At 52.9% G+C, this 14,673-nt stretch overlaps 1 protein-coding gene and 1 pseudogene across 3 annotated transcripts in view; both read right to left on the bottom strand.

Annotated features, from left to right (window-relative positions):
- Window positions 1-1,768: 1,768 nt before the first annotated feature.
- Window positions 1,769-1,884, bottom strand: LOC120367973 (U6 spliceosomal RNA; annotated as a pseudogene).
- Window positions 1,885-11,313: 9,429 nt separating this feature from the next.
- The window catches only part of HM13 (histocompatibility minor 13), a 56,163-nt gene continuing 52,803 nt past the window's right edge, over window positions 11,314-14,673 (bottom strand). Inside the window, exons 12-13 of one of the 3 annotated variants that reach the window (XM_003940996.4) lie at window positions 12,633-12,779; window positions 11,314-11,752 (exon numbers count right to left, since the gene is read on the bottom strand). In XM_003940996.4, the coding sequence (XP_003941045.1) occupies window positions 11,653-11,752; window positions 12,633-12,779 (247 nt within the window). In that variant the 3' untranslated portion in view covers window positions 11,314-11,652. Of the gene's footprint in view, window positions 11,753-12,576; window positions 12,780-14,673 lie in introns of all 3 variants that reach the window. The other 2 variants (XR_746584.3, XM_003940995.4) reach the window with 2 other exon arrangements.

Raw genomic sequence — 14,673 nt, 5'->3', positions numbered from 1 at the left:
TATTGGTCAGGCTAGTCTTGAACTCCTGATCTCAGGTGATCTGCCCACCTCAGCCTCCCAAAGTGCTGGGATTACAGGCGTGAGCTACCGCGCCGGGCTAATTTTTGTTTTTGTTTAGTAGAGATGGGGTTTTACCATGTTGACCAGGATGGTCTCGATCTCTTAGCGTCGTGATCCACCCACCTCAGCCTCCCAAAGTGCTGAGATTATAGGCATGAGCCACCGCACTCGGCCTTAAATTTTATATATTTATTTTTTTGAGATAGGGTCCCACTCTGTCGCCCAGGCTAGAGTGCAGTGGTGCTCTCTCTGCTCACTGCAACCTCCGCCTTCCGGTGCAAGCAATTCTCCTGCCTCAGCCCCCTGAGTAACTGGGATTAATGGCATCTGCCACTGCACCCAGTTACTTTCTGTATTTTTAGTAGAGATGGGATTTCACTATGTTGGCCAGGCTGGTCTTGAGCTACTGACCTCAGGTGATCTGCCTGCCGCAGCCTCCCAAAGTGCTGGGATTACAGTCCTGAGCCCCCTCGCCCAGCCAATTTTTAAATTTTTTTAGAGAAAGGTGTCACCCAGGCTGGTTCCAAACTACTGAGCTCAAGAAATCCACCTGCTTCCACCTCCCAAAGTTCTGGGTATATAGGTGGCATAATTGCCCAGCCTTATTATTATTTATGATGATTATTTTTTATTTCTTGTAGAGAGAGGGATCTAGCTGTGTTGTCTAGGTTGGTCTCAGACTCCTGGGTTCAAACAATCCTCCTGCCTTGGCCTCTCAAATTGTCAGAATTACAGGCATGAGCCCGTTCCTTATTCATTGTCAAGTTCATTATTATTGATTGCTCTTTTTTTGTTTTTGTTTTCGTTTTCGAGACGGAGTCTTGCTCTGTTACCCAGGCTGGAGTGCAATGGTGTCATCTCAACTCACTGCAACCTCCGCCGCCCAGGTTCAAGCAATTCTCCTGCCTCAGCCTCCGGAGTAGCTGGGATTACAGGTGTGTGCCTCCACGCCCGGCTAATTTTTGTATTTTTAGTAGAGACGAGGTTTCTCCATGTGAGTCAGGCTCATCTCGAACTCCTGACCTCGCGATCCACCAGCCTTGGCCTCTGAATGTGCTGGGATTACAGGTGTGAGCCATTGCGCCTGGTTGATTGCTCTCTTTATTTCTTCGGCATTCCACAGTTCCTGAGAGTTTCCTCACCACCATTCCCATCAGAATCCTCCCAACCACACTGCAGTTTGGGGATGAGAAACACGGTGCTGAGGATGGACCGGGAGTCCAAGGACATGGGTGCCCTGGCTGACTGACTCTTGCGACCAGGGCGCAAATGGGGCTGGGGCCTGGGGGCTGGGAGGAGGCAGGCGGCTCTTCTTCTCCACCCCCTTCCTCCCTTCCCTGGGAAAATCCAACAGGTGGTGGGGCCGAGGCACTGGGGGCCATTGTGTGGGCCCTGGGAGGGTCGGAGGGCCCAGTGTGTGTCTGGGAGAAGATGGATGCCTTCATTACCATGTGAATCCTGGGAAACGGCCACCGAGGCCGGGTGGTGGGTGGGCGTGGGCCTAGGGTCGGGGGCTTGGTGTTCTCAGGCCGGGACCACACAGCAGCTGGGAAGGGGGTCCAGGAGAATCCCGACAGACCCATTAAGAAACACCACCACCACCACCACCCAAAAACCCAGAATAGATAATGGGACTTCCCCTCTAACTGAATCTCTTATTTTAGGACATTTCCATCCTGTGGGATTTTAAGAGACACACAGATCAGGAAAAAATTTTTTATTTCTTATTGAAGGCTTCACGCATTTGCCTGTCATTCTTGCTGAGGGGCCATGCCAATCTCTATCTAGTTCCAATTTTAGTGTATGTGCTGCCCAAGTGAGCACCAAAATCAATTTTATTAAGGAAGTAAAAAGTCTTGGTTTTTTGTTTTTTTTTTTTTTTTTTTTTTTTTTTTTTTGCTTTCTCTCCTGCAATTTTCCCACCGATTGTGCTGCACATTTGGGCCTGAACAGAAAAAGCTGAGCCTTTCACGGCATGAGCACAATCAGCATCTCTGTGGAGGCATTTCCCAGCAGCACCCTCCCCAGCGGCTCTTCCGCTCATGTAAATTTGTCCTAGGTCACTCTGGATGATTAGCAAATAGCTGCTGAGCACATTGGAAGAAGCAGGTTTTAGGCCCGAAAAACAAAGCTGTCATCAATCTGGCCAGAGCAGAGAGGACAGGCTGGTGTTTGGGAGGGGGGCAGATAGCAGAGAGATAATAATAATCAGAGTAATAACAAGAACCACTGAGTGTAATATCCCCATTTTACAGATGAGGAAATAGACTTTGAATCAGTTGGCTAAATCCACACAGGGAGAGTATGGCACAGAATAACAAACCCTGTTTCTCTAATTCCAGAGTCTGTGCTTTTTCTGGGGTTTCTCCATGAGGAGAAAGATGAAGAGACGAAGATGCAGAGAGGTCGATGTAGAAGCAGGCTGGATGGGGAGGCCATGTAATCCCAGCACTTTGGGAAGCAGAGGAAGAAGGATTGCTTGAGGCTAGGAGTTTGAGACTAGCCTGGGCAACATATGTCTCCACAAAAATATTTAAAAAATTAGCCTGGCTAGACAACGGTGGCTCACACCTGTAATCCCAGCACGTTGGGAGGCTGAGGCAGGAGAATCACTTGAACCCAGGAGGCGGAGGTTGCAGTGAGCCGAGATCGTGCCACTACTACAAGCCTGGGCAACAGAGCAAGACATTATCTCAAAAGAAAAGAAGGAAAGAGGCCGGGCGCGGTGGCTCAAGCTTGTAATCCCAGCACTTTGGGAGGCCGAGGCGGGTGGATCACGAGGTCAAGAGATCGAGACCATCCTGGTCAACATGGTGAAACCCCGTCTCTACTAAAAATACAAAAAATTAGCTGGGCATGGTGGCACGTGCCTGTAATCCCAGCTACTCAGGAGGCTGAGGCAGGAGAATTGCCTGAACCCAGGAGGCGGAGGTTGCGGTGAGCCGAGATCGCGCCATTGCACTCCAGCCTGGGTAACAAGAGCGAAACTCCGTCTAAAAAAAAAAAAAAAAGGAAAGAAAAAAAAAGAAAGAAAGAGAAAGAAAAAGCCAGGTGTATGCCTGTAGTTCTAGCTACTTGGGAGGCTGAGGTGGGAGGTATTTGAGCCCAGGAGTTTGAGGCTGCAGTGAGCTGTGATTGCACCACTGGGGGATGATCCAGGCAAAGGGGGGCATGAACTAAAACAAGACTTGAAACACACACACACGCCCATACACACGGGCAGAAAGCAGATGGAACAACACACATTCACAAACACACAGGCAATGCCTTTGCAAAAGCCCTTTTATAAACCCAAACACTTCCATATGATCTCTGTCTCTCTTATACACACCCACACACCAATGTAGGCACTTGCTCACAAATGTTCTCAGAAGCACACACATCAACAGGCTAAGGTAGACAAACACATAAGCACACATTCACAAACACAATCATATAGAAACCCATCTACCACACTGTTCCACCTAAGATTTCAGCTTCACCCTTACCCACAACTTGTAGAAATCCAAAAATGAGCATAGATTCTCTCTCTCTCGCGCTCTTTTTTTTTTGAGTCTCACTTTGTCATCCAGGCTGGAGTGCAGTGGTGTGATCTTGGCTCACTGCAACCTCTGCCTCCCAAGTTCAAGTGATTGTCTTGCCTCAGCCTCCTGAGTAGATGGGACTACAGGCCCATGCCACCACGCTGGGCTAATTTTTGTATTTTTAGTGGAGACGAGTTTCACCATGTTGACCAGGCTAGTCTCAAACTCCTGACCTCGGGTGATGTGCCTGCCTTGGCCCCCCAAAGTGCTGGGATTACAGGCCTAAGCCACCGAGCCCAGCCCATTAGCATAGATTCTCACAAGAGTAGGCTCAAACGATCCTCCTGCCTCTGCCTTATGAGTAGCTGAGACTACAGGTGTGTGCCATCATTTCTGGCTAATACTTTAATTTTGTAAAGAAGGAGCCTTGCTATGCTGCCCGGGATGATTTTAAACTCCTGGCCTCAAGCAATCCACACATGTTGGCATCCCAAAAAGCTGTGATTATAGGTGAGAGCCACCGTGTTCAGCCTAATTAAGATTTTTTTTTTTTGAGACGGAGTCTCACTCTGTTGTCTAGGCTAGAGTGCAGTGTCACATTCTCGGCTCACTGAAACCTCTGACTCCCTGGTAGAAGTAATTCTCCTGCCTCAGCCTCTCGAGTAGCTGGGATTACAGGCACGCGCTGCCACGCCCAGCTAATTTTTGTATTTTTAGTAGAGACGGGGTTTCACCATGTTGGACAGGATGGTCTCGATCTCCTGACCTTGTGACCCACCTGCCTCTGCCTCCCAAAGTGCTGGGATTACAGGCATGAACCACTGTGCCCGACTGAAGATTTTTAAATTTTATTAATTTTTTTTTTTTTTTTTTTGGGACAGAGTCTTGCTCTGTTGCCCAGGCTGGAATGCAATGGCACGATCTTGGTTCACTGCAATCTTTGCCTCCAGGGTTCAAGGGATTCTCCTGCCTCAGCCTCCTGAGTAGCTATTACAGGCGTCTGCCAGGCTGGTCTTGAACTCCTGACCTCGTGATCCACCTTCCTCGGCCTCCCAAATTGCTGGGATTACAGGCATGAGCCACCTCACCTGGCCCAAAGTTTTTTTTTTTTTTTTTTTTTTGAGACGGAGTTTCGCTCGTTAGCCAGGCTGGAGTGCAATGGCGCGATCTCGGCTCACCGCAACCTCCGCCTCCTGGGTTCAGGCGATTCTCCTGCCTCAGCCTCCTGAGTAGCTGGGATTACAGGCACGCGCCACCATGCCCAGCTAATTTTTTGTATTTTTAGTAGAGACGGGGTTTCACCATGTTGACCAGGATGGTCTCGATCTCTTGACCTCGTGATCCACCCGCCTCGGCCTCCCAAAGTGCTGGGATTACAGGCTTGAGCCACCGTGCCCGGCCAGCACTATTTATTTTACTTAATCCTCACAGCCATGAAGCAGATGGGGAAAGTGAAGCTCAGAGATGAAGTCACGTGCCAGAAGCTACTCGTTGGTAAGCATTAGACTCAGGGTAATTTGATAATTTGTGTACCATAGCCAGGTCCTCAAGATTGTCCTAAACCTTTATATTCAGTCATACAACAAATAGTGAGTGTCTTCATGTTTCAGGCAATGGGCCAAGTGCTGGGGCTCCGGTGGGGAGAAAAACAAAGGCTTCGCCCATGGTTGAAGGAGGTTCAATTGTTCACCCCATTTTTTAGTTACGAAAACCAAGGAAGAGAAGGGAAAGAAATTGTCCTGGGGTCACACGGGTTAAGAAAATAGCTGAGGCAGCCGGGCGCGGTGGCTCAAGCCTGTAATCCCAGCACTTTGGGAGGCTGAGGCGGGTGGATCACAAGGTCAAGAGATCGAGACCATCCTGGTCAACATAGTGAAACCCCGTCTCTACTAAAAATACAAAAAAAATAGCTGGACATGGTGGTGCGTGCCTGAAATCCCAGCTACTCAGGAGGCTGAGGCAGGAGAATCGCCTGAACCCAGGAGGCGGAGGTTGCGGTGAGCCGAGATCGCGCCATTGCACTCCAGCCTGGGTAACAAGAGCGAAACTCCGTCTCAAAAAAAAAAAAAAAAAAGAAAATAGCTGAGGCTAGGCGCGGTGGCTCACGCGTCTAATCCCAGCACTTTGGAAGGCCGACGTGCGAAGATCGTGCGCCGGAGTTGGAGACCAGCCTGAGCAACAGTGAGAACCTCGCGGTCTCTACTAGGAAAAAAAAAAAAAAAAAAAAAAGAAAGGAAAAAATCAGCCAGGCGTGGTGGGACACACCTATAGTCCCAGCTGAGGCTAGAGGATCGCTTGAACCCAGGAGGTCGAGGTTGCAGTGAGCCGTGATCGCGGCACTGCACTTCAGCCTGGGCGACAGAGTGAGACCCTGCTGCACAAATAAAAAAGGAAAAAGAGAAAAGTGCGGAGATAAGCAGCCCCACTTTACAGGTGGGGAAACTGAGGCACAGAGAAGTTAAAGCGACCTGCCCAACGAAACCCAGCTAGGAATTGGCAGGGACGGCGATCGCAGCCTCTTGGAGCTCGCCTGTCCCCCGCCGGGCGGCGCTCGGCCTCTCCGTCCCCCGCCGGGCGTGGCCAGGCCGCGGGCCTGCCCCCTCCCCCGCGCGCGTTCCTGGCAGCCCGGCCGGCCGTTTCCTGCCTGCGTAGCTGGGCGGGCGGCCCATCTGGCGGCCCCCGCGGGGCGGCACGGGGAGGCGGCCCAGACTTGCTGGAGCCAGGCGCCGGCCCGGGGCCCCCCGCCCGCCTGGAGAACCCAGGTGTGGCCGCGGCGGGGGTGGGGGTGGTGCTTTCCTTCCCGCTCGCTCGGCCCTTCCTGACGCACTAGGGCAGGATGCAGCCTCCTGCCGCCCCCTCTGCGGCCTCCGCCTCCCGCGCCCTGGCCCGGAATCCTGGAGGGAATCCAAACGCGGGGCGGGGCGGGGCGGCAGGGCAGGCCCCTGTGGCCTCGCTCCTGATAGCCACTTGCGACCACCGCCAAGTCTTGCCCGTGTTTTGGGGCGACTCCGCTTCCCTAGTTGTGCAAGAACAGATGAACTCTTATCTCCTGGATGGCAGACTCTCGCTTTGCTCCTCAGGGACCCCAGACACGATCGTAGTAACCGGAGGCACTACTGCCCTAAGCCATAGCGCTTGACATTATCCATTTATTCAGCCGTTGCAAGTCGCGGCAAGCGGCGTTTGACCGCTTCTGTTCCCTGCCCAGTGCTGAACTGGTACCTGGTGCCGGGCTTGGAGGCTCTGAAGGCTTTCCTTCAGAAAGCTGGACCCGCCCTGGGAAGCGGTTCTTTCCCCCTCTTCACAGTCAAGCACAGCACAGCGTGAGCAAGACCGTTCCATTCACTGCAGGAGCCAGCCCTGCGGCGAGACTCAGGTTGCCTACCCCCTCTCCAACGCTGCCCCCCAAAAAGGGAACTCCAGTATCCTGATCGTGTCAAACAGCACCACGGTGAATACGAGTCTTGGAAGCCAGGCACTCTGGGTTCACGTGCCCCAGGGCCCTTACTAATCTCTGCCTCAGTTTCCCTATCGTAAGAATGATGTAGGTACCTTTTGGGGTTGTTACAACGATTAAATAAATCTAAGATAAAATTTGAAGGCCGGGCACGGTGGCTCAAGCCTGTAATCCCAGCACTTTGGGAGGCCGAGGCGGGTGGATCACGAGGTCAAGAAATCGAGACCATCCTGGTCAACATGGTGAAAACCCGTCTCTACTAAAAATACAAAAAATTAGCTGGGCATGGTGGCGTGTGCCTGTAATCCCAGCTACTCAGGAGGCTGAGGCAGGAGAATTGCCTGAACCCAGGAGGCGGAGGTTGCGGTGAGCCGAGATCGCGCCATTGCCCTCCAGCCTGGGTAACAAGAGCGAAACTCCCGTCTCAAAAAAAAAAAAAAAAAAAAAAAAAAAAATTGAACAACACGAGTTTGCACTGTGTGGGTGCACTTATACGTGGACTTTTTTTTAAACCTCTGCCATCCCTGAGGCAGCAAGACCAACCATGCCTCTTCTCAACACAAAGACCAAGATGAAAATCTTTTTTTTTTTTTGAGACGGAGTTTCGCTCTTGTTACCCAGGCTGGAGTGCAATGGCACGATCTCGGCTCACCGCAACCTCCGCCTCCTGGGTTCAGGCAATTCTCCTGCCTCAGCCTCCTGAGTAGCTGGGATTATAGGCACGCGCCACCATGCCCAGCTAATTTTTTGTATTTTTAGTAGAGACGGGGTTTCACCATGTTGACCAGGATGGTCTCGATCTCTTGACCTCGTGATCCACCCGCCTCGGCCTCCCAAAGTGCTGGGATTACAGGCTTGAGCCACCGCGCCCGGCCTAAGATGAAAATCTTATAATGATCCACTTTCTCTTAATGAATTATTATTATTATTTTTGAGTAGGAGTCTCACTCTGTAGCCCAGGCTGGAGTGCAGTGGTGCGATCTTAGCTCACTGCAACCTCCCCCTCCTGGGTTCAAGTGATTCTCCTGCCTCAGCCTCCCGAGTAGCTGGGACTGCAGGCGCCCGCCACTGTGCCCAACTAATTTTTGTATTTTTAGTACAGACATAGTGTTTCCACCATATTGGCCAGGCTGGTCTTGAACTCCTGACCTTGTGATCTGTCCACCTCGGCCTCCCAAAGGGCTGGAATTACAGGCATGAGCCACGGTGCCCAGCCCACTTAATGAGTAATATATTTTTAAAATTTATTTTTGCATTCCCTCTACTACTAAATGTTTTTCTCTTATGATTTTTTTTTTAAACATTTTCTTTTCTCTAGCCTACTCTATGGTACAAATATGGTATAGTACATATACAAAATGTTGTATGTAACGTTAAGTGTTACATACGTTTATGTTACCAGGTGAGGCTTCTGGTCAACAATAGGCTGTTGTTTTTGGGGACTCAAAAGTTAACACAGGCCGGTCGCAGTGGCTCACTCCTGTAATCCCAGCACTTTGGGAGGCTGAGGGTGGGTGGCTCACTTGAGGGAGGGAGTTCAAGACCAGTCTGACCAACATGGAGAAACCCCATCTCTACTAAAAATACAAAATTAGCCAGGCATGGTGGCGCATGCCTGTATTCCCAGCTACTCAGGAGGCTGAGGCAGGAGAATTGCTAGAACCTGGGAGGTGGAGGTTGCAGTTGAGCTGAGATCACACCATTACACTCCAGCCTGGGCAACAAGAGCGAAAACTCCATCTCAAAAAAAGAAACAGTTACACAGATTTTCGACTATGACGGGTTGGTGCTCCTAATTCCTGTTGTTCAAGGGTCAGTTATACCAGCATAATGCTAGTCACGTGTGAAGTACAACTAAAGCGCATAGTGGAGTCTCAGCAGGGCTGGTTTTGTTCTTGCAGCCCTCTCTCCTACCGCAGTCAGGGGAGACTGAGGCACAGAAACAGAACCTAGTAGATCAGGGTAGAACTTGGGGAGGGTTCTAGAGCAGTTTCCTAAGAATCCACCCCACCCAGTTGAGGCTGGCATCAAGCCCACTCAAGTGTCTTGCCCAACCACCCACATCCCCTCCCAGCATGCAGGCCCAATCCGTGCCCGGACTGGTGCCATTTTTCCATGGGACTGTGGTGGTGGCGGTTCACATCTGGAGTCTAGACTCGCAGGCTCTGCGGGCCGGGCCTACCGCCCGGGCTGGGCCACCACTGCCCGCTGTTTGCTCAGCTGAAGCTGGTTAATTGGAATTAGAGTGGCCTCTGCGGTGCCGGCTGGCCGGGCGGGCCCTGGTCCGCCGCTCCGGAGGTCTGCGGAACATCTGGCTGGGCCAGGACAGTCATTAGGTGGCAGGCGCTCGGCGCCACTGCCACCTCAGCCTCTGCCGGGGGCTGCTGGTGACTCAATAAGGCCTTTGTGGGACCTGGGCTGCAGAGCCAACCATGCTGTATGCCTGGGCTGCCCACCCCGTCTGCCGCCCTCAGAGGGGCCTTGTTCCAGGACCACATGGGCCCAGAGTCGGCTGGAGTGGGTAGATTCCAGAAGCCCCCAAAAGGGAACCCCCCCTCCCTGAAAGGAAGCCTTTTGAGATTTTCTATCACTTTCCTTTCCATAGAATCCTGGACCCAGTAAAGTTGAGTGGCTGGGGCTCAGGGATGCCCAGCACACCAGCCACAGTGACTTGGTCCCAGGGGTCTGGGAAGGAGCTGCTGTCCTTAGGAACTTGGAATTCAGTTTGGCTTGCTTAAGGTCAAATTGGTGTCCATGGGCAAGCTGCCTCAAGTCCCTCATCTGCACAATGGAGCTAATAATAGCACCTACAGCCCAAGACTCAGGAGTGAAATCCTCTCTCAAGATGCCTGGTACATGCCAATACCTCGTGAGGGTATTACAGTCATACTCCTGAGTCTCTGGTCATGATTGTTCTTTTGCCACTTCCAAAGGAAGCCACTGTTTTCTTTTTCTTTTTTTTTTTTTTGAGACGGAGTTTCGCTCTTGTTACTCAGGCTGGAGTGCAATGGCACGATCTCGGCTCACCGCAACCTCCGCCTCCTGGGTTCAGGCAATTCTCCTGCCTCAGCCTCCTGAGTAGCTGGGATTACAGGCACGCACCACCATGCCCAGCTAATTTTTTGTATTTTTAGTAGAGACGGGGTTTCACCATGTTGACCAGGATGGTCTCGATCTCTTGACCTCGTGATCCACCCGCCTCGGCCTCCCAAAGTGCTGGGATTACAGGCTTGAGCCACCGCGCCCGGCCTATTTTCTTTTTTTGAGACGGAGTCTTGCTCTGTCGCCCAGGCTGGAGTGCAGTGGTGTAATCTCTCAGGTTCAAGTGATTCTCCTGCCTCGCCTCCCGAGTTGCTGGGAATTAAAGGTACCTGCCACCATGCCCGGCTAATTTTTCTATTTTTAGTAGAGATGGGGGTTCACGGCCAGGTTGGTATTGAACTCCTGACCTTGTGATCTGCCTGCCTCGGCCTCCCAAAGCATTAGGATTACAGGTGTGAGCCACTGCGCTTGGCCGCCACTGTTATTTTCAGCCTTTGAACCTAAAGCTTGGGCAAGGGAGAGCCCTGGGTCTGTCAGTCCAAGCAAGCAGGTGGGTACCGGCTCCTGTTTCCCCACTCAGTGGCCTCAAGCCAGGTAAGTGGATAAGGGTTACGGCCACTGTTGCCTGGTTTGGGGTGGGGTCCATCATCTGCTGGCCAGGGCTGCTGTCTTCAGCAAGCAAACTTCAGGGAAATCAGCCCTGAGATTTCAGCTCCTAGGCCCCAGAAGGCCTCTAAGAATCACTAGGCTCAATCCTTCCTCAGTGCAGCCTCTCCAGAGGGCCTAGTCCTTGTGCCATGACTGGCCTCTCCCAGGAATGGGCAGAATGGGAGAGACAAAGCATCGATCTTCAGGGCAACCTCAAGTCCGAGCCTTGCCAGCTGAAGCCATAGGGGAACAGGGACCAGGGAAGCTGGCAGGTTCTACAGTGACTGGTTCCCTTGAGTCCGGTCAGCCTCTCACCGTGATGAGTGCGAGACTCTCATCTGTCCAAAACCCTTGCTGCCCACCAAGTGTTTCCAGGAAGGTGGTGAGAAAAATCTGATACTTGATGAGAGGAGGGCTCCTGGGCCCCCTCTACTTGCTAGAAGGTTTTTGGGGGCTGGGCTGGCCAGGTGCTGGCGGTGGGCACCCTCAAGGGGCTTGCAGAAAAGATTCTGGGTGGGCAGGTGAGACGTAGAAAACCCAGTGCAAGACACTGGGTGCTTACGCAGAGAACCCTTCCAGGAGCACAGTGGCCCGCCCCGGCCATGGGATGAGTTTTTAATGTGAGGCAAAATCAGTCCACAATACAAAATCTAAAAATCACACCCACTTTTCCCACTGGGCTCCCAGGGATGGCGGAAGCTGGGGGCTTCTTTTGCCTGCAGGGTGTGGGGAGAAGCAGAGGAGGGCCAGGAGAGGGAGAGGGAAACAGAGGCCACAGAGGCCTGGCTGGAGGTATCCTGCTGTCCCCTGGCCTGTCCTGGAGCTGCCCTCAGCCTCCTGTGCCCTCTGCCCATGCACGCCCATGTGGGCCCGGCCCCCATCTGTCTGGTCTGGCCCTGAGAGGCTTGGGCAGCAGCCGCATCACTTCTCTTTCTTCTCCAGCCCCTTCGACGCTGATGCCTCTGTTCCCTCTTTGGATTCTGTCGCTGCCGCTGGATCCTTTGGATTTGACTCCTCATAACTGACCAAAAAACAAAACAATACAAATTCATTTAGAGGAGAGGGTCAGCAGAACCTTGGTGGTTCCCTTCCCCACTCCCATCCTAGGAAAGTGCCTGGTCACACGTGGAGTGCCAGCCCTGTGTCCACTGCCCAGCACCCAACAGTGCCTGGCCCCAGCCCCACTGTGTGCCCGCCTGAGACAGGCTGCTCTGCTTTCTCTGTGCTAGGGGGTGCCAGGAGGCAGCAAGGGCAGCAGCCAATGGAAGAGAGGCTGGGCCTGGGCTTGTGCGGGCCGACTTCAAGCTTCCTGAACCTTCTGCCGTAGCGTGGAAAAAGGGGCGGCCATGACCAGGCTACAAGAGATGGAGATTGGCTGCCTCCCAGGGCACACGGCAGGAATCAAATAGCTCAGCCCCAGAGGTGAGGGCACTGCTGTATTGGTAAGTGGCAAGATGCTGCTCTGAAGACAGACACCCCGGCTTAGCGCCTTCTATGGGCTTCACTTATTGAGCAACTGAGTTCATGCCAAGGACAGTACACACACTTCCTCACCAGATCAACCCCGGGAGGCAGGAACGTGCTCACTTACAGATGAAGAAAGTGAGAGATTTGCCTGAGGTCACACATACACCTTGAATAGCAACAGTATCTACTACTGTATGACAAGGGCCATTTCTATCCACTCTGATGTGGGCCCCGTGTTACTGGTGAGGACAGGAAGCTTTGGGGTTGTCCATGGCTGGGTGCAGCCACTGCCTGGTGGCTGTGGAGGAGCTGCCTCTTGCAGCCTACCCCTGGCAATAGTCCCTGCCCTGTACACTGGAGCTGCAGTGTCTGCCCTACCTTGGGCCCCGGGGCAGTAGGGGGAAGCGGGCAGGTGGGCACCCGCTGGGCATTACATGGCGCTGGGATTCTGCGGGCGCCGGCGGCGAGGGCCAGCTAGCTTCTGCTGCATGGAGTCGGCCAGGCTGGCTGGGGAGCCCGAGACTGTGGGGAAGTGGGTGAGCCTCGGGGTATGAGGCAGGATTTCCGCCGAGGACTCGTAGCTGTGTGAGAGACAGAGAAGAGACAGAAAAAAGAGATGGATAGGGAAAGACTAAGGGAAGACAGAGATCTCCTTTCCAAGGAGCAGAGAGCAGAACCGTCCTGTTCTTACCTATTTTTTACACTTCCAGATTTTATGGAAAGAAGCTGGTATTATTTGGAGAGTGAAAAAAGATGCACCTAGACAAAGGCACATCAGGTCGCTGTGTTAAAGGAACAAGTGGGCTCTTGAAGTTAGAAGTGTATGTGCTGCTGTGGAAATACTCTAAGAAATACTGTGCAAAACCAAGGTGCAGAATGTTCCCAGAATGCCACTGTCTGTGCAAGAGTGTGTATACACACGTCTGGTTTCAGGGCACAGGTGTCTCTGAATGTCTGTGCAACACAGCTGGCCTCTGCGGGGTGGCTGGAGCATGCGGGTGCTCTCTGTTACAGCTCTGGAATTCTGAACTATGTAAATGTGGTACTAATACAAAAATAAGTAAATCAGGAAAAAAAGGGGGGCAATCAAAGAGAAAAGTCAAACAAAAGATAGGGTGGACAATCAAGGGACAGAAATGGGCAGAAAGGAGATCACTTGCTTTTTACCCCAATCTAAGAACCCTCAGGGTAGGGGTGGAGGGCAAAGAGCAGGGGCAGGGTACCTGTACGGCAGAACACTTAGCACCACGCAGGTAAAGTCCAGGGGCCCTCTCTGCCTTGGTCGAGGTATTCAGACTTTGCCTGACGAGGGCACAACAGCATTGGGGGATTACCCCAAGGGGCAGGGAAATCTGGGCTGGATGGGAGGCAGAGGGCAAGGGGTGCATGCTAAGCTCAGGGATCGGGTGCCGTGCCTGCTCCCAAAGCTCCCTGAGACCTGTCCCCAAGTTCACCCCCAGCCCCTACTTGCCTCCGACCACAGAGCATTGCTGGGAGAGGAAATATGGGCAGGCAGGCTGGGAGCTGGGGATTCTAGGCAGGACAGGGAGGGCAGAAGCAGGTCCGGGGGAGGGGTGAGTCACAGGTTCCCCTGCGGGCAGCCAGGTGCACAGGAGGCCCTGGCAGGGGCTCTAGGGACAGCTTGGAGGCCAGGCAGGTGGAACTGGGCGGAAGGCCCTCAAGTAGGCAGCTTTAATCGCCAACTGGCAGCTATTTCTAGGTCCCTGGCAGGCAGGGTCAGTGGTGCGGAGGACAGACACCTGTTGGAATCACGCAGGCCTTGGGGTATGGGTGGGACTGTGTGCAGGGTGTGACAGTTGTGGCTATGGCCCTGGGGAGGGGGTATCTGTTGAGTGAGATACAAACGGATGAAGAGAAAGCAGTGAGCTGTGGGTTACAGCCATAGAGGCAAATGAACAGGGGCTGACACATGACTTCTACTTGAGCACACTCTACCACGCTCGGGCATTCGACACCCCCGCCCCAGCTCTATCACTCACATGTGAAAACTGAGGCCATGGGAGGGACAGACATGCCTGCAGTCACCTTCACCTAGGACTTCTGACAGTAGGCAAAGAAAAATCCGTACCAGCTATTTTTTTTTTGAGAGGGAGTCTCACTTGGTTGTCCAGGCTGGAGTGCAGTGGTTTGATCTTCGCTCACTGCAACCTCCGCTTCCCGGGTTCAAGCAATTCTCCTACCTCAGCCTCCCGAGTAGCTGGGACTACAGGCATGTGCCACCACGCCGGGCTAATTTTTTGTATTTTTAGTAGAGATGGGGTTTCACCATGTTAGCCAGGCTAGTCTTGATTGCCTGACCTCGTGATTCCCCTGCCTCAGCCTCCCAAAGTGCTGGGATTATAGGCGTGAGCTACTGCACCCGGCCCATACCAGCTATTCTTAAGCTCCAGCTAGCATTTGGATGGGGGATACTTAGTGGGCCCTGATGCCTTGCTCTCCCTTGGCTCCTGGCCC

Source organism: Saimiri boliviensis, chromosome 9 (assembly GCF_048565385.1).
Source record: "Saimiri boliviensis isolate mSaiBol1 chromosome 9, mSaiBol1.pri, whole genome shotgun sequence".
NCBI lineage: Eukaryota > Metazoa > Chordata > Mammalia > Primates > Cebidae > Saimiri > Saimiri boliviensis.
Note: the sequence above shows the minus strand (reverse complement) of the source record. Positions and strands in the feature narration are given on the sequence as shown.